Genomic DNA, 20,374 nt, shown 5'->3' with positions numbered 1-20,374 from the left:
AGACTAGAGAGACGAACGAACGAGACTCTTGTAAGGGGGGATAAGTGTTATGGCTCAAACAGGTCTTACGGCTGCACCTCCCTGCATGGGCCCCGCTGGTAACTGGTCGGGTTGTCATTATATTACCGATTAGGCTAACGCAGTCGTTGAATGGGTTGATACAGTTAACTGAGTACGAGGACAGATTGACATTAAATTCAACTCAATTCACATCTGTCCTATGATAGCGTAAATGCTTGAGGGCAGGGTTTTTCCTTGCCGGCAAACTTGGCTGTGTATTTCCTATGTGAGGGTAAGATAGATATACGTGCGTGTATAGCTCTTTTGAGCCCAGGAAACGGCCTCTTCGGAGGTAGGCGAAAGCCTCACCATATATTCTTCGTTCGAGAGATATCGTGCAGGAAAGAAAACCTAAAAAAGTGTTTTTTCGGAATTATTCCGAAATTTATAGTTTGACCAATTAAAACCTAGACATTGTTCATGAGGCTTAAAAAACTGCGTAGAATGCTGCCAACCGCGTACAAATCGGTTCATTCATTCAAAAGTTATTGCGGTTTAAAAATTCAAAAAAAAGGTGTTCTATGAAACTTTTATCAGACTTTTGAGCTCAAAGAGCTCAAAAGCATAGAAAAGGTATCTTTTAGAGCTTGGACAGCTCAAAACAACACATAGATTGTATTTTTGAGCTCGAAGACCTCAAAAACTTCGTAGGTGCAATTTTAAGCGCCCAGGTATTTACGGAATTAGCGGGAAGTTGCAGAGATGGCCTTTAGGGTCAACTGTTTTCCTAATTTTTTTTTTTGTTTAATTGAGGTCTTTTTTTTTGCTTCATGTTGATTTTTTTTCTGAGTTCTCGGCGATACTCAAAACTCGTCAGAATCGTGGTTTTCCCTCTACAACGTTTTCTGGGAGGAGAATCTCTAGATTTTGTAGGTAATAGCTTTAGTAAGAAAAAAATTTTTTTTTTATATGATTTTTTGGGAAGGGGGCCGTCGTGCCCCAGAAAAAAAAAAACTTTTTTTTTTATTTTTTGAAAAATTTCGACCGATTCGTTCGAAATAGATGGAAAATAAACGAATTTGATGGTTAAAAGCCACAAAAAGGAAAAATCGGCTTAACGGGTCCGTCGTGCCCCAGGTTCCCCTATTTGAATTTAACTGAAATCTCATTATAAATTTAGATATAATTATATTTTGTAACTCATAATTAGCTCCAACAATTTTCTCTCAGGTAGAGTTATCCTATCGAGCGTGCTATAAAAGAAAAATATCGTCTTCTTCGCATAATTCTTAGACCTTTAAAGAATTATCAGAGCTTTCGTAAGCGAACAAGTTTACTACATTGTAAAACCTGAAAACGGATTCGTTCAGCGTACAATAATTATAAGTTTGCTCTAGTATCAATCTTGAAACGAAACTAACTCAGAGAGTTCATACAGCATAAATACATGCATACATTAACACAAAACTCCATAACTCACACAAGACAGTTAAGCTTGCAGTACAGACAGTTAGTCGGTTGGTATGAATGTCAAGTAAGTCAAGTGTTATATAGCTTCCTCCAGTGCACTGCCTTGCATCAGTACACCAAAAGTAGTTAATCGTAAACGCAAAAGTTCCCGAAGACACGTCATCTTTAGTGTTCTTCAACCAAAAGCAAAAGCACTCTATTCTCTATTCCTTTCTGCATCAACTTCTAACATATCTGCCTATGTTCTTATCAACCTCCATAAGCTCTCTGTTACCGACACCAACAATATGTCCCCACTCTGACCCTTTTAGTTGCGCACAAAGCGCCGTACTTTAGCACTAAATCCAGCATTCGTATTTTCAAACACGGCAGAATCTATAGGTGGTTGACAGTCTGTCGAATGAGCACACACTGAACTATCTTCAAACATCTCTATCGATGCATACACATATGTGTATATACGGTAGTTCCCTCAGTTCCGCACGTCTAGCTGCACTATTATGTCACCGTGTCGGAATACATCGTCTTCGTCAAAGCTTTCATGTGTGGACGTTGATGTGTGTGAGTCTATACTCTACACGTTGATGTTAATGTGTTTAGTTACTGAGAAACGAGAAGTTCGAACCACACAATTAATCCTAAAGTTTCATAGCATATCTGAAACTTTGAAATGTGCTAATCGAACTACCTGCTGGGAAAGACGTCAGGTTCCGCGGCAACATGACTACGAGTATGTGGTCTCATTATTATCATGGTTTTGATTGTTAACTAATTGCTTAGTTTAAAATTATAATTATCGAACATGGTGAAATTTTCAGCTATGATGGACTTCCTGAAGACTATCCACTGATCAAATATCATCATTTGAGTTTCATAATAATCGCACACAAAAAAATGTTCACTTGAGCCAAGAAAATATTTTTCTTTCTAATTGTTTTCTTGAGCGGAAAAAAAATTTTTTTTGACACAAGAAATTTCACTTATTCCAACAAAATTAATTCTCTTGCTTTAAGAAATACTTATCTTAATTCAAGAAAATTTATTTAAGTCCAGAAAATCTAGTTTTAAGAAAATTTAGCCTCTTGCTCCAAAAAATTGAATATCTCGATAGAAGTAAATTGTCATTAACATTTTTATTGATTAACACGTCAAATAGGAAGATCAAATAATATTAAATCATTTTTTAACTTCCCGCTAAGAAAATTGAAACTTTTGAAAAATCGGGAAGTTATTGGTTTTACCCCGTTTTTCGAAAATCGAGTTCTTATCAGATCTTCACGTTTTGAGGTCCTAGGAAGCTTCCCTGATTGTTTTCGCGATGATGTCCGTATGTCTGTGTGTGTGTGTGTGTGTGTGCGTGTGTGTGTGTGTGTGTGTATGTATGTATGTATGTGACCCTCTTATAACTTTTGAACGGCTTGACCGATTTAATCGCGATTGGTGCCATTCGAAAGGGCTTGACCAAACTTAGATTTTGAATACTATTTGGACCGATTCGAACCAGTAGATTTTGAGAAATCTCAAAAAAACTACAAAAAAAAATTTTTTGGAATTACTTTTAAATGGCTTCACCGATCAATTCCAAAATCTAATCCGCTCTTAAGATAAAAAAACCACGTCGATCACCGCAAGCCCGGTCAAAATCAGTTGATTCGATCGTGAGTTATCGTTGTCGAAAGAAAACCGAAAAAAGTGTTTTTTCGGAATTACTTCAAAATTCCTGGCTCGATCGATTTAAACTTGAAAATTTTTCATGGAACTTCAAAAAATGCGTCGAATGCCGACAACCGCGTGAAAATCGGTTCATTCATTCAAAAGTTATTGCCGTTTGAAAATTCAAAAAATTGTGTTTTATTAAACTGCTATTAGAGTTTTGAGCTCGAAGAGCTCAAATTGACACAAAAATAATATTTTTGAGCTCGAAGAGCTCAAAAACGTAATATATAGTTTTGAACGCTTAAGAACAAAATGAGCGGGAAGTTGCAGGGATGGTCTTTAGGGTCAACCGTCATTCTAATTTTTTTCATTAAATATGTATAATTACGCGCTAAAATAATATAAAATGGGTATCAAATATTCAAAAGAAAAATTTTCTCAAGGTGAGAAAATTTTTTCTCAGCTGAAGTAGATGGCGCTGCTTCCCTAAAGTATCTAAAAATCTTGATCAAATATAAAAATTTATTGTATAAAGTATTTATGATAATTTGAATTAAGAAAAAATTACTTCCACCTAGAATAGAATTTCAAGAAAAATTTTTACTTCGGCCTACACAACTTCGGTCTTCCTTCAGGCACCCGAAAATTTTTTTGAGCCAAGAATTTTGTTCTCTAGTCAAGAAATTTTTCTTTCTGTGCGTGTATCATCTATATAATGATGAGAATACAAAAAATTTTGTCTCAGGCGTATTTATATGATGAAATAGGTTTTTTTTTTAGGTTACTTTAGAAAAATTTGGAAGGTATTAACCTGAATTTGTGTCTCTTCAAGGTTTTATATACATTGATAAAAATTTCTATGGTAATTTTACAAAAAATGCGTTGGAAGTAAATTCTCAAAACAGTTTTGTAATTTTATAAATCAGGTGTTGTCATTTTACAAAATATTTTTGACTGTTGTTGTATTGGAAAATTACAAAATTTTTTTTTTTAATTTACGAAACATCTATCGGCAATTTGTTTGACAATATTACAATACAAATATAGTGATTTTATCAAAAAAATTCTGTTCAAATGTTTTGTAATTTTATTATCTCGAAAATATATATATATATATATATATATATATATATATATATATATATATATATATATATATATATATATATATATATATATATATATATATATATATATATATATATACAGGGTGTCCCAAAAGTCACAGACGCCATTGTAGCATCTGATGAAAAAAATAATTCTGAGACGAAAAGTCCTTAGCCATTTTTCAATTAACCGCATAGATAATTAATTATTAATTAAAAATAACGTCTCTTTATTTGTTAGAGAAAGAGCGCCAGTGTCCAGTAAAGTATGTGCCAAACAAAGACACTACTAACTGTATGGCTAACTAGTTTCTATAGCTAACGTAGTCACACATATTTACTTACACATTCACACGTGCAAGCATCTTCGTTGGAACGCACTTGACTTGACACTAGTGCTCTCTCCCTAACGCATAAAAGGACGTTATTTTAATTAATAATTAATTATCTATGCGTCTGATTAAAAAATGGCTAAGGACTTTTCGTCTCAGAATTATTTTGTTTATCAGATGCTACAATGGCGTCCGTTACTTCTGGGACACTCTGTATATATATATATATGCTATATATATATATATATATATATATATATATATATATATATATATATATATATATATATATTAGGGTGTGCCAAAATGTAACTCCCGTGGAGAACCTTTTAAAATTGGAATTTTTAGTTCCGCTTTTAACAGGGGCTGCGTTTGGGCATTTCCTGATATATTTTGGTGTGAGACAATGTATTTGATTTTCATAGAATTTTTTAACAGAAGCTTAGTTTGGGTATTTCCGGTGAAAATTCAAAATTTGGCTGGAAGTGTCCAATTAAATCTCCTGTTAAAAATCCTATAAATAATCAAATGAATTATCTCAACCCGAAATATCTCAGGAAATGCCCAAACACAGCTGCTGTTAAAAGTGGAACTCAAAATTCCAATTTTAAAAGGTTCTCCACGGAAGTTACATTTTGGCACACCCTAATATATATATATATATATATATATATATATATATATATATATATATATATATATATATATATATTGTGATGCCTTTTCCGGCACTGGCGTCGACAGGGCCGGATTAGGTCAACCAAAAAATTGGCTTACCTGGTTCGTATATTTGGTTGGGCGCCAGGAACTCAATGTTCCACGGGTCGATCTGGCGGTGGATCTTCGTGGGCGGCGGGTCGGTGTTGAAGAGATTCAAAAATCGAATCACGGCAATCGACGAACAAAGAAATCGAAATGGGACGATAGGATCGGTTAATCAGAGCAACAACAATTAAAAATAATTGAGGCGTGCAATTCTAATCCAACAACGGTTTATTCAACAACAAATATATACTGTCGGCAATGTCGCATTAATAACAAAAATTATTTAACGCAAAAATAATTCTAACGCAAGACTAGTGCTAACGCAATGATTCGACATTTCAAAATAAACCAAATTCTAGAAAGAAATTCGAGTAACCAAAAATAAAAATTACAAAGCCCTTTCTTTCAAACAAAATAAATAAAATGTCGGTTCGCCAAAATGCTTCAACAAATTTCGAAACGAATAAATAATTCAACTCGCAAAATTTATTCAAAATTTCAAAACAAATAATTAATTCAATTCGCAGAATTTATTCGAATTGTCAAAACAAATACTTAATTCAATTCGCAAAATTTATTCAAAATTTCAAAACAAATAATTAATTCAATTCGCAAAATTTATTCAAAATTTCAAAACAAATAATTACTTCATCTCGCAAAATTTATTCAAATTGTCAAAACAAATAATTAATTCAATTCGCAACATTTATTCAACATTTCAAAACAAATAATTAATTCAACTCGCCAAATTTATTCAAAAAATTTTTAAAAGGAAATAATTATTCCAATCGCAAAATTTTATTAAAAATTTCAATCGCAAAATTTTATCAAAAATTTCAATTGCCAAATTTAATAACAAAATCTCAATCGCAAATCTTTATCAAAAATCGCAACAGCAAAATTTATCTACGAAGTCTTCTCTTTTTTTTTTATTAAAAAAAAAATATAATAATTTCAATCGCAAAATTCAACCAATAATTTCAATCGCAAAAACCTAATAAAGATCTCAAAATTATCCAAAATAATTCAAATCGTCAAACGGTTCAACAATGACAAGAAAAAAAAAAAAAAAAAAACAAATTATGCGAAGTATTCGAATTCGTCAACTTATTTTACAAAGCACTTTACTAAGCCGCTTTGTCGGGTATTTGAAGCTCGAGGTAGGTAAACAGTACTTATAATCCCGACCAAAAATTCCACACACACAAACACGTGACTCAACGGTACCGTGCCGCAGAGTGTCGTCACTAAGCTTCAAAAATACCGCACGGAATTTCTTTAATTCCGTGCAACTCGAATTATAAACAAATTATTTTAACACGACGAAATTCGCGGTGATGACACCCTGGGGCTAATAAAGACAGCGACCAGACTTACCCTGCAGCTACCGTAGACGTCTCGGGCGATGCTGACCAAGTAGACGAAGTTGGCGGCAAAACTGACGGAAGAGCGTCGATATCTCGGCGATGGCGTGTCCGGGGTCGTAGTGTCCAAACAATTCAGCGAAATACTTCACAATAAGGTACACAATCGTACTCACGTCAGCGACAAATTTATAAAAAAAACTCAACAGCAAAAATAATCAAAATAGAACGGCACGATGCCACAGTCACGGCGTCCAGATCAGAATTAATTGCTAATATGGCTGCCTCCTCGGCAACCCATGCTCTTTCTTTTTTCGGTTCGTTCCAAAAACTCGCATCCAATCAGCTCACAGCTTCTTCTAGCCGGCCGTTGTATTCCGGGATGCGTCCAGTATTCCGTTGCGATCGATGATTGGTCGATACTTCGATTAGTGATCAGCCTCGTGTTCAGATGGCGCCTCGCATACTTGTTGTTGGTCGCTCTCCGTCGTCATTGGTCCGTTCAAATTTTCTCGTCGTTCTATCCTCGCGGCCAGATGTCACGTTGATCGTCGATGGCTCGTAGAAATTCGCGGGTCGTCTGATCGCTATAGTCTAGTCTCACTCACTCATGCATTCAACAATAGTTCACACTCATTCCGGTATTCTTTTTATTTGAATTTTTAATTTAAATTCGGCGCGTTTTCTTTTACTAATTTTACCTCGAGCTTGTCATTCTGATCGGGAGGCTGCTTGGGGCGACACAGGCGCGTCGAATCTCTGCTTTTCCTCAGCTTAGCCAACCTAATAATTTTAAAACTCGGAATTTCAAATTTTAGAAAATTTTCTCATGTCACAATATATATATATATATTAAGGTGTTTCAAAAAAAAAAAATTTTTTTTTTTTAATAGAGTTGAAAAGTTGAAAGTACATTTAAAAACAAAAATTTTGGCGCCTATTAGAGCCCTTAATATTAATATTAAGGTTTGCCTCAATTAATTTGTAATTTTTCTATTTAAATAATACGAGAAAACTTTTTTTTTATTTTTGAATTTTAATTACTTCGGAATGGCTTGTTTACGCAATATCCCAGAGAGAGGTCTTATAGGAAATTTCACGCTCTACAAAAAAACGAAGGTCAAAGTTCCTCAGATCAACCGTTTCAAAGATATTTGCAATCAAAAATAACGACAATCAAAAATTTCAAATATTTTCCAATAAAATTGCAAAAAAAAATCATACTTTATATTGATATTGTTTTTTTTTTTGTAAAATCAATTGAATTCCGTTAATTTGAGATTTTAATTTTTTTTTGCTTATTTACTCCATACGTAACTCACAAAAAGTACAAATACATAAATATAAAGGTTAAAATTATCAAACAAATGATTTTTGGGTCTCTTTTATAAAAAATTAATTTTATATTTCATAAAGTTTATAAATTTTTGTAAGATGAAAATGTAAAGTTTCTGATCACACTAACTAAACAAACACTCATCATTGTATTTTATTAAAAATGTTAAAAAAATTATAAATATATTAAATCAATCCAATCAACTATAAGATTTGATTAATTTTTTTCATTTAAAAAATATTGAATGAGCTTTATTCAGCTCCGTCGATAAAAGTAGTATATTCGTTTGATTTGAGTAATGTAGTTAGTAAGCTCTGTGTTGGTAAGCTTGGTCGTTCAGTACCAATTTCTCTTTATTGCTCTGCTTTCAATGCTTTGTTCTATCTTCTCATCATTGTCTTTCTTTATTGATACTGATTGTTATTTAAATTCGTTATATTATTAATTTCATTTGCTTATAATTAAAATATATAAGTTATAAATTTTATGATCACAATGGTGAAAACAGTGTACTTGATTGGTGATGTATTAAGTGAATTTGGTGGAAAAAAATTACCTTCATTGAAAGAGGTTATGTTACTTTTATTTTATTATCTCAAAACGAAAAATTTTTCAGTGAAAGAAAGCATATCAACCACTGTCGACAAAGTTTTCGAAATTTGGTGTGTGGCACAAATCCCGACAAGAGAGAAAAGATCTGCTTTTTTAAAACTAACCTCAAATCACAATCGATGGAGGAATTTACAAAAAAAACTGTAAGAGGAAAAAGTCAAAATCTCAAAAAAAAAAAAAAAAATAAATCCCTTTTTCGGGACGAATTAAATAAACTATTTGATATAGCTCATGCTGATGTGCTAAATTTACTGGATAAAGAAAAAAGATTATTTTATTTGGGATAAAAATCTTCCAGTCGACGTGGTTTTATTTCATATAATTCTCAACCAATTCCAGAAGATATTGAAGTTATGGATGTTGATGTAAGCGATGAAAATAATAACTACAGTAATAATGATAACAATAATGAAGAGAACATTGATATCAATTATAATAACAATAATGATAGTGGTACATTTGATGTCGGAGAGTTCGGTAATGACAATGTTGACTATTCTTGTACAGTTGAGACTGATAATGTTGTTAATCATGAAATATCAAGTCAAACATCTAAGTTATCCTAGAAATCTTTGGAAAGTAATAATTCTCGTATAATCTCTGATTATGAAGATGAAATTCCAAAACAACAAGTTCCTAAAATTGATCTAATGACACCAGAACTTGCTGCGGCTTTGGATAGAGCTAATGTGAGTAGTAGGTCGGCGACTTACATTTTTGCTGCTTTATTATCTAGCCTAAATATTGATTGTGCAAGCGTAAACTTCAGTCATTTGACTATTCACCGAGCACGGGAAAAATTTCGCAAAGAAGCGACGTTAAATCTGAAAACTAATTTGGAAACTGATAATTATGTGCTACATTTTTATGGAAAACTGTTGTCAGATATTACAGGTATAGAACAAGTTGACCGGCTTCCTATTATTTTATCATCATCAGGTAAATTTCAACTGTTAGGAGTCCCCAAACTAGAATCTGGAACTGGACAAAATCAAGCTTCAGCTATTATTACAACAGTAAAACAATGGAATATTAATACTGATAACATCAAAGCATTGTGTTCTGATACTACGGCGTCAAATACGCTGTAGTATTTTGGAAGTTATAACACCAATCAAAGATGAAATTTTGAAATTCGTTAATAATCAAATAGAAGTAAAATTTTTTAATCCAGCGCTAAAGAATTATCAACTGATGTTAAAGTGAAACATGAAAATTTATGAAGTTCCGTATAATCATTCATTTTATACTTAATAATCAACCCCGTTGTAAATAAAAATATTGGAAATCAATTTCACATGATTATTATACTCTTAATCATCATTAACGATTACAATTGCATTTGTAAAATATTTTGTAACTTTTACTTCACATCAGTTGATAATAATTAATGTTCTTTACTTTGAGGTTGCAATGTAATTAATTTTATTTTGACTTTGAACTTTTTTTGTAGATGGATCATTGTCGTGACGATTACCGTGAACTCCTGCAATTATCATCGATATTTTTGAGTGCTACTACCACAAATATTACATTTAAGCGTCCTGGAGCCGTCCATCATGCAAGGTGGATAGCTAAAGCAATATATAGTTTAAAATTTTTTTTATTTAGAAATGAATTTCATCTTACTAAATCAGAAATAGCTGGATTACGAGAACTTAGTTTATTTATCATAATATTCTATTTAAAAGCTTGGTATACTGCGCCGTGCGCTATAGCAGCACCTAATAATGATTTAACTTTAATTAAAGAATTAATTTCATATAAAAAATTTAATAATACTATTTCACGGGCATGCTCAGAAAAATTAGCCGATCACTTGTGGTATTTAAATAACGAGTTGTCTGTTTTATCTCTCTTTGACGAAACTGTTTCAGTTGAAACAAAAAGAAAAATAGTTCATGCTTTAAAAAACTGTGAAACCAATGAAACTACAACGAGTCGTTTTATAATCGATAAGAAAAATTTAGAGTCATTATTAAATAAAGATCTTAGTCAATTTGTATCTATGAGATCGATAAATCTGTTTAAATCGTTTGATTTGTCGTATGATTTCATTGATGAGGATGTAACTTTGTGGCCTCAAAATCTAAATTACAAAAGAAACTTGGAGTATTTTGAGAAACTTCAAGTTGTAAATGATGTAGCAGAACGCGGCGTGGCATTGATAGAGCAGTATAATCGATGCTTAACGAAAAATGAAGAACAGCTTCAGTATTTATTGCAAGTAGTGACAGAACACAGAAAACGATATCCTAATTGCAATAAAAATAATTTTATAAAACTGTAATATTTTCAAGTTAGAAAAAATTTTATGAATTGTTGTTAAATATTGTTTTTTGTTATAAAGAATTGATTGTTTAATAGAATTTATTAGTATTTGGTAGAAAATAAAATAAATTTGTTATAAAAGAGACCCAAAAATCATTTGTTTGATAATTTTAACCTTTATATTTATGTATTTGTACTTTTTGTGAGTTACGTATGGAGTAAATAAGCAAAAAAAAAATTAAAATCTCAAATTAACAGAATTCAATTGATTTTACAAAAAAAAACAATATCAATATAAAGTATGATTTTTTTTTTGCAATTTTATTGGAAAATATTTGAAATTTTTGATTGGTGTTTTTTTTTTTGATTGCAAATATCTCTGAAACGGTTGATCTGAGGAACTTTGACCTTTAAACGTTTTTTGTAGAGCGTGAAATTTCCTATAAGTCGTCTCTCTGGGATATTGCGTAAACAAGCCATTCCGAAGTAATTAAAATTCAAAAATAATAAATAATAGTTTAAAAAAACTAAAAACACGCTTTTTATAGAAAACCAAACTAAAAAATAGAAAATAAATTTAAATTAAGAATAGTGTTAAAAATTTCAATAAATATAAATTAATAATAGTGTAAATAAAAAAAATGTATTTTATTTTAAAAAAAGCGTGAGGTGCATGGTGTCAATAGTTATAAATATTTTATTGACAGATATGAGTAGAGTGATTATCATTTTGATAATATCTTAAAAAGCACCCCACGCTTTTTTTAAAATAAAATACATTTTTTTATTTACACTATTATTAATTTATATTTATTGAAATTTTTAACACTATTCTTAATTTAAATTTATTTTCTATTTTTAGTTTGGTTTTCTATAAAAGCGTGTTTTTAGTTTTTAAACTATTATTTATTTTTACTTTTAGTTTGGTTTATTTATAAAAGCGTGATTTTTAGTTTTTAAACTATTATTTGTTGATTATCAAAAATATTCAGGCGCGCAAATTACCCACGGAGAGTTACATACTGACATACTGACATACTGACATACAAGTGAAGCTAATAAAAAATAATTATTTATAAATATTATAAATACGGGGAATCAGAGTTCGATTTCGGAGAGGGAGCCTGAGAAACGGCTACCAGAACCAAGGAAGGCCGCAGGCGCGCAGATTACCCACGGAGAGTTACTGACATACTGACAAACTGACAAACAAACTGACATACAAGTGAAGCTAATATAAAGCGTGTAAAAAAAAAGTTTTCTTTATACCTCGGTCGAAAGTACGCAAATTTTGCACCTTTTTAAAGCAGAAAGTTCAACATTCGTGCATTGGTAAAGCTGCATATTCACACTCTGTAACAGCGGGAGCAAATATTATTTCATTATCCCGACTGACATTAGTCATTTGTTACTATGTTTTGTTTACGCTGGTTATTTACGATTGATGACAGTAAGATACAGTGTTTGATAGTGACGGGTGTAAAATAGATAAAATTTATTTATTTAAAGTATCATTGAAAAAAAAAAATGATCTCAACTGACGAATCTGCAGACGAAGAGGAGATAGTGAGAAATTTCGATAATGAAGCGAAACTAATTATCCAATCAGATACATTGCCAAAAAAGTCCGTTGATCGGTATAAATTAGTTTATGAAAATTATAAAAATTGGCAATTAACTAATCAAGGCTCTCTATCAAGTTCAGAAGAAACAAATTTAGTCGTATATTTTAAAGACTTGAGTAAAAAACTTAAACCTTCCACTTTATGGAGCATGTGGTCGATGCTGAAAAAAACACTGTATACACAAGAGGATATTGATATTACTAAATTTTATAATTTAAAAAGCCTAATCAAAAATAATTCTAAAGGTTTTAAGCCGAAAAAATCGTTGACCCTTAAGTGGGATGAAATTTCAAGATTTATGAAAACAGCTCCAGATAACAATCATTTTGTTTCAAAGGTTAGTATTTATAATAATTTTTATCAATTTTTTTTTTATTAATTTATATGTTAATTTTTCGAATACTTCAAGGTTATACTGATATTTGGAGTTTGTGGAGCTCTGAGATGTGACGAGATCAGCAAACTTAAAGTGCAAGATGTCGAAGATCGTGGTAAAAAGTTCCTGGTTTCTATCAATGAGACAAAAAATGATGTCCCTCGCCAGTTTGTCATCGGAGAACCCTTTTACAATAGAGTCAAGCAATATATTGAAAAGAGAGCCAAAGAATCATTCACCGACAGATTTTTCATCAAATATCAGAATGGAAAATTTTACCAACAAGTAATCGGCAGAAACAAAATTGGGGAGACACCGCGCGCTATAGCTTCACATTTGAACTTACCTAATCCCAAATTATACACCGGACATTGTTTCCGAAGAACTGGCGCAACTCTGTTGTCTGACTCGGGTGCTAATGAGACAATGTTAAAACAACTCGGAGGTTGGAAGTCTACAGCAATCGCTCTAGGTTACTTTTTATTTATTTAATTACAAAATTTTATTAAAAAAAATAAATAACTACCTTTTTTTAAAAAGAAAATTTTAATGATAAATAATTTGTTAATAAACAGAGTATGTGGAAAATTCAATGAAGAATCGGGAAAAATATATGAGAATATAACTCATGGATCAGAATTCTCTCGAACTAATCATCAATCATCGAGATCAACTGATCCACCACCATCTACATCAACTGATCCACAACCAACTAAACCATATACATTAACAAGTTCATCAACAAACATCATTGAAGCTGAAGTGATAATTCCAATGAATGATAAGACATCTCCAGATGGTGAAATGGAATGCGATCACTTCTCTGATGGTTTTGAGATTAACGAGGAGGAGTTACTTGAAATCGATAAACTAGAACAACCTAAACTTAATTGCAGATCACCTACACCTGTTTTCACAACAGCTAACAACAAAAAAATACTTGTAATGCACAATAACCGATCAACAAAACCTACGCACTTTTTGAAAAAACCACCAGTTACAGTTTTCTCAGAAAAATCAGAGAATACGCCACCAGGAAAACAAATCGAAGCTATTGGAAGTGGAACCCAGCATCATTTAAATAAACAAAAATCAAAATGTCTTTCTGTTGATGAAAATCCACCTAATTTATTTCAAAACTGCGTATTTCATGGCGATATAATAAATAATTTTTATTATACTTGTAACCATGGCGAAAATGAGAAAAAAAATGTACGCAGTAGCAAAAATTCAATTTAATTATTATTAATTATTGTTAATTTTCAGTTAAAATGCTCTTTTTATTTTTATATTTGTTGAATTCCAGAAATTTCAGTTTTATTTAAGCTAAAAACGTTTCAAATAAAATGTTGGTCAATTATCTACATTGATTTTTATTTGATGCCTTCCCCGACCAGCAGCACTCGCTTCGCTCGTGCCGCAAATGTCGGGGGCAGGCATCAATTTTTTCTCAATCCAATACATTATAATATTTACGTACTTTCGACCGGCTATAAAGAAAAATAGTATACACCACACGGGCAGAAGTTTGAGAGCTCTGAACTGAGCGCCATGATGCCCTCGGCTACGCCTCGGGCATCATGGCGCGCAGTGCAGAAATCTCAAACTTTCTGCCCTGGTAGTGTAATATACTATTTCTCGTGTCATTTAAATATAAAAATTACAAATGAATCGAGGCAAACCTTAATATTAATATTAAGGGCTCTAATAGGCGCCAAAATTTTTGTTTTTAAATGTACTTTCAACGTTTCAACACCATTGAAAAAAAAAATTTTTTTTTTTTTTTTTTGAAACACCCTAATATATATCCAGTCATTCGTTCCAAAAGTTACAATGGTAAAAAAAGAAAAGCAAACACTGAATAATAAAAAATAAAATACACCAATTTAGGAAATTAGATTAAAATAAGATTCTAAGGAAAATAAAATTTGCAAACCGATAAATAAGGTCTGATTATAAGATTTTTGATGACGTATAACTATATTTTTCTTCAGAGTAAAAGTAACCATCTGTTATTAAAATTTTAAAGAAAATGTTCTTGAATAATAATTTACATGAAAAATAATTGGTTAAATGAGATATTTTTCATTTTATCACAAATATCCCTTACAATAGATAGGTCTTATTATCCACCAGTGCCGTAAATTTTAAATTACACCGTCAGTCCTTCTATCAGTTCTATGACCCCTTTTAAATCTCAAACTTTCAATACTGATTGAATTTGGTTGTCATTCTGTAAATAGGGATTAAAAACCTTTCGGAAATCTATTCTCTTATTAATAATTAAATACTTCAATAGCAGTCCATTATCATCAAGGGAAAAAATAAGTGCCCGAACGTAGAGAATAAAAAAATCAATGCAGCTCAGTTCGATTTTATTTTTTATTTCCCGTAAATAATTCTAGAGTTGATAAAATCTCCGGTACTTTTCATTTTTTAGCTAATCTTTTTTATTCTATTATATTCAGCGTCGGAGCTCGTTTTATGATACAAAATGTTTTGTAAAGCAATAAGTCAAGGCGCTGAGTGACTTTTAATTTTATTTATCTTTATCTCTACCGAGAGTACATAGTTCTTGCAGATTTACCTGTTTTGCCTCGCTCTCTCTCTCTTATTTTCCACTTTTGGACATTGTATAAAGTATCTTTTTGTTAATCTTGTCGTATAAAAGTTAATTTACTGTCTTGTTTATTATTATTGTTATTTTTCAAGCAATAAAAATTTGAATAATAAAGACATGATTAGAACGTATTTAGTGTGCGTGGTTGCAAAATATTTTACTTTTAATGAAATTCGTAAAATCTATTTACTAGGACTTTAAAAAAATTGAAATACACAATGACGCACACCAAGTACGTTCTTAAATTTTTTTTTTAATTTTTAAATTTACAATAAGATTTTTTTTAATTTCCGAAAATCATAAACAATCATATCGGTTACTTGGATTTTTTAATTTTTTTATTTTGTATCTTTTTGTAAAGAAAAAAAATTTTTTTTTTCCTAATAGTCTTATGAACGTGGACTTGGCGCGATTTTTTTTACAGTGAAACTGTTTTTGTTCGGATTTTAGTATTTTTTGTAATTATAATGAAAATTTACAATTGGTACCAACTTAAATCTCGCGTTGGCAGCTTTTTTTACTGCAAACTATCCCCTTGAAGCTACAGTTTATGTAGATATAATTCCAGTGCACCCTGGCGGCCGTAAATGTAAGCTGTGAATTACTTTTTTTAACTGTAGTTGCGTATCTATAGGAGGATTACTACACATTTTTATTTTATCTAGTCTGTGGCGCTGACCTTTGTCCATCAAAAAAAAGTCAGGATTGAAATTTGTGAGCGAGCTATAGTATGTGATGATAAAATTTAATAATTTCAAGTAAATAAATTGTTATAAGTGAATATAATTAATTAATACGGTGAAATAAATTATGAATTACTGTTATGATAAACGAATTGGGTAAAAAAAGTGCCGCAGAATTAAATAAAATTTCGCAACCTCAAAAAACCGTTCTGCTTACAGTAAACATAGTCGGTAGTCTGGCGCTCTGTTTACAACGGATTTGAACGGAACTTGGCGCCAGATTCTACCGAATCTGTGGATCTTCAATTAGTAAAACTTATCAGTACACGAACCAGCAGTGACCACCCTGATTAAAAATACTGATTGAAAAGAATTGAGAAGCGGTCGTTCCATGCAAATTGTATATCTATATATACAAACAAAAGAATTGAAATTATTGAAAAGAATTCGAATTTCATCATTTTTAATTCTTTTCAATCAATATTTTTAAACAGGGCATGAAGACTTTTTATCATAAGAATTATTTTCGACTCAAAAGCATCATTAAGAAAGCTATCAATAACCTCCACAATGTTTTTTTCTTTATACCTCAGTCGAAAGTACGCATCTTTTGCATCTATTTCGCGGCAGAAAGTTAAAGATTCGTGCATTGATTAAGCTACACATTCGCCTTCTATAACAGCAGGAGCAAATGCTTTCGCTACCGCGACTGACATTAGTCATTTGTTACTAACTATGTTTTGTTTACGCTGATCATTTACGATTGATGGTACAATACAACTTGGTTATATTTCTTTCTTTCTTCTACTTACATGAAATATTTCATATATAGATAGAGATACAGATAAAAATATAACTTCCGTAAGAATGAGTAGATCATCCGATGTAACTTATAACCAGGTTGTACTGTACTAAGATTCAGTTTGACAGTGACGTGTGTAAAATGAATCAACTTTATTTAATTAATGAATTATTTAGAAAAATGTACGCAGTAACAACAATTTAATTTGATTTTTATTAATTATTGTTAATTTTCAGATAATATGCTCGTTTTTTCTATTTTTAACCGAGAATAATCTTTATTATGTTTGTTGAATTCAATAAATTTCAGTTTTATTTAATCTAAAAATTAAAAAAAAAAATGTTTTTTAATTATTTTTTATTTGATTTTACATTAATTTTTTTTTATTTGATGCCTGCCCGCTCCCCCCCTCCCGACCAGCAGCACTCGCTTCGCTCGTGCCGCAAATGTCGGGGGCAGGCATCAATTTTTTTTCGATACAGTACATGAAATATTTTACGTACTTTCGATCGGCTATAAATAAAAATAGTATACACTACACGGGCAGAAGTTTGAGAGCTCTGAACTGCGCGCCGTGATGCCCTCGGCTACGCCTCGGGCATCATGGCGCGCAGTGCTGAAATTTCTGCCCTAATAGTGTAATATACTATTAAAATTTTACTAATATTTTCTACAAATTTAATATTGCTGAAAAATTTATTCGTAAATTGTGATTCGCCATTAGATTTTAAGAAGAAAATTTCAATAATTAATTATCTTATGAACAGAGGTCTAATATAGAGAGATTCCACTGTACTAAGACTTGACTTTTCTACCTCTACACAGAAAAAAATCATGAAAAATTACAATAGTAACATCGTAATCTAGGACTAGTTTTTCAATATCTTAACTTCTATGATTTTATATTTAGAAAATTACTATTTACTCATGAATTTTTACGATGTTATTATCGTAATTATCACAAATAATGTAAGTAATAAATAACATAAAAATTCTTACGATGCTGCCGTCTACAGAATCCAATTTGAATTATTGAAAATTACGATGTTATTTAGTAAATTTTTTTTCCGTAAGAGCAAGCGAATAAGGACGCATATTATATGTTTTAATAAAAGAGAGACAGAGTCCAGTAATTTGCGACGCCACCACCGAAAGATGACCAACTACTGTATGGAAGGTCTTATTGTGTGACTGAAAGGAACTTTTGGATATTCCCTCAGATAGCGTAAGAGGATAAACTTTGGGCTTATGATGGAGAGAAAACCGGGTTTGATTCCTCGGTGATTCAGAATTATTTTTTCGATGGCTGAAACTTCTTTTTAATTTAAGTGATAGAAAAAATATTATTATAGTAACATCGTAATTTTTCTTGTAGTGTATAAGACTGTGCGCATCGTATAAATTATAATGTTTGAGTTCTGGTCCGGCACTACAAAATGTCCTATACTAAAAATTACGATGTTTTCATCGCAATTTTTTGTATAATTTTCTTTCCGTTTATTATTCTTGTTCGACGATCCCTTGGAGGTCTGTTTGCCTTGTCTCGGTTACTCAGAAAAATCTCGTGCGCGGGAAAAATCTTCGTCCGCCGTTTCGTGTAACTCCTCTCGTACAACCACTTGACTCATATTCTTTATAATATTGGTAAAACCTGTAACCCCAAATTGGCACTAGAATTTATCATTTAACAAGCAAGCTGGCATTGAGCCTAACAAGAGAAATAAATAATTAGTTAATAAATTGCCGATGAGCTTCGCAGTCAAAATATCTTCTTGTCGGTTTATTGTTTCTTTTCTTCTCGTCTTCACTACACTCTCCCACTTTCACCGCGCCGGCGTCTTTACCTTGGGGCCTCACTTACTAACTTCAATCTACGGTTCGAGGGCTTTAGATCATTGCGCTCTGTGATCCGTCGATAACTAACTGGATACGGATAACGGGCCTTCAACGGGTAATGATCGCTCCGTTACAAAAAAATGGATCTAATTCATCGCGACATGTTGAAAAAACTTAATGAATTGGACCAAATTTTGAGCCACTCCGAGTACCACAAGACTAACGTCAGTGAATGGATGACTATCATGCACTTCTTGGACGCTTATGGATTCAAGAAAATCGGTGACAAGTATACTCTTTACTCGACATTTGCGTTGGAAACAAAACTCGGGCATTTGCATGACAGTATTTTGAAATCGATCGACACAATCAAGAAAATTAGAAGCCCCAAATCTTTTCACAGTTCGAGAATTTTTGTACTATCACTCACCGAATTACTAATTCGTTTCTGGACCATATAGCTGAAGATTCGATTACTAATTTGTATAGTCAGACAGTTGATATCATCAACATTGAGATAAATTCACTTACTTCCAGCATGGTGAGGTTTTTTTCATTTCATGGGAATCTAACTATTTACGTACTGGCATTTGATAATGTTTTTATTATATATAATTCTGATAAAATAAAAAGTATCTAACTTAATTGACAAGTTTCCACCTCAACAATTATTTATGTATACACTGTTAAAAATTTCTATTGTAATTTTACAAGATATGTATTGGAAGCTAATAGGCAAAACATTTATTTAAAATTACAATCGGGTATAGTAATATTACAAAACATATATAGCTCTGTGAGGTTACTAATTTTACAAAACGGTTTTGTAATTTTACAAATATTTTTAGATTAGCTAAGTTTGTAAAATTACAATACTTTCCTTGAATTTTACTTTAATTGAAATAATAAAAAAGAAAGATTTGATTTAATATTTGTTGTCATTTTATTTTTATGAAGCGCTGTCTAGATTTTAAATCTCACGTAGACCTAATTATTACAACTTAGATGATATAAAGTGAAAATAATATTAACCCTACCTAAGAATCGAACGCGAGCCGCGCGCTTGCCAGACCGATACCTAACGCCCTACGCCGTTCGACCGATAGGTGATTCAACATTTTATTATTCTTATAAGCTAATCCTATGTAGTGATTGAGCATTACGGCTTATTATTTATTATTTACATTATTTGTGTTATCTTATGCTGTTTATTGATGAAAAATAACTAACTTTTACATTATTTATAATTCATTGAATATTATAAAAATTAAAGTCTAACATATACTCATTCAAATATATTGATTTCGAAATGATCGTTTGAACGTAATATTAAAATTTATAAAAGATAAATGATGCCTCGAATTTATTATTGCAAATAAACAACTACAGGCTAAAAATTAGTAAAAATAAATATGAAGGACATTGTTGTTTTTTGATACATCAGTTATATTTTTGTAAAACTAAAAAGTATTGTTTTTAAAATTGAAAAACAGTGAAGTAGAATTACAATTCGTGTAATA

General features: G+C 31.4%; 2 protein-coding genes and 1 long non-coding RNA gene across 3 annotated transcripts in view; all 3 read left to right on the top strand.

The window, feature by feature from the left end:
- Window positions 1-20,374, top strand: part of LOC123268155 (diacylglycerol O-acyltransferase 1) — a 246,513-nt gene that overhangs the window by 166,414 nt on the left and 59,725 nt on the right. The gene's annotated exons all lie outside the window — the stretch shown is intronic.
- On the top strand, window positions 9,045-10,940 carry LOC123268157. The gene is made up of 2 exons (XM_044733048.1): window positions 9,045-9,796; window positions 10,095-10,940. Exon 2 carries the CDS (start codon window positions 10,095-10,097, stop codon window positions 10,929-10,931), a length of 837 nt encoding a protein of 278 aa, XP_044588983.1. The 5' UTR covers window positions 9,045-9,796; the 3' UTR covers window positions 10,932-10,940.
- Window positions 13,540-13,948, top strand: LOC123268163. The gene is made up of 2 exons (XR_006510182.1): window positions 13,540-13,712; window positions 13,810-13,948. It is a non-coding gene; the product is annotated as an uncharacterized LOC123268163 (long non-coding RNA).

The sequence above is a fragment of the Cotesia glomerata genome, linkage group LG6 (genome assembly GCF_020080835.1).
Source record: "Cotesia glomerata isolate CgM1 linkage group LG6, MPM_Cglom_v2.3, whole genome shotgun sequence".
NCBI lineage: Eukaryota > Metazoa > Arthropoda > Insecta > Hymenoptera > Braconidae > Cotesia > Cotesia glomerata.
This window is presented reverse-complemented; position numbering and strand designations above follow the sequence as displayed.

Bases quoted from the DNA above. Each gene is read 5' to 3' on its own strand.
- LOC123268157 (XM_044733048.1), top strand. From the start codon at position 10,095: ATGGATCATTGTCGTGACGATTACCGTGAACTCCTGCAATTATCATCG.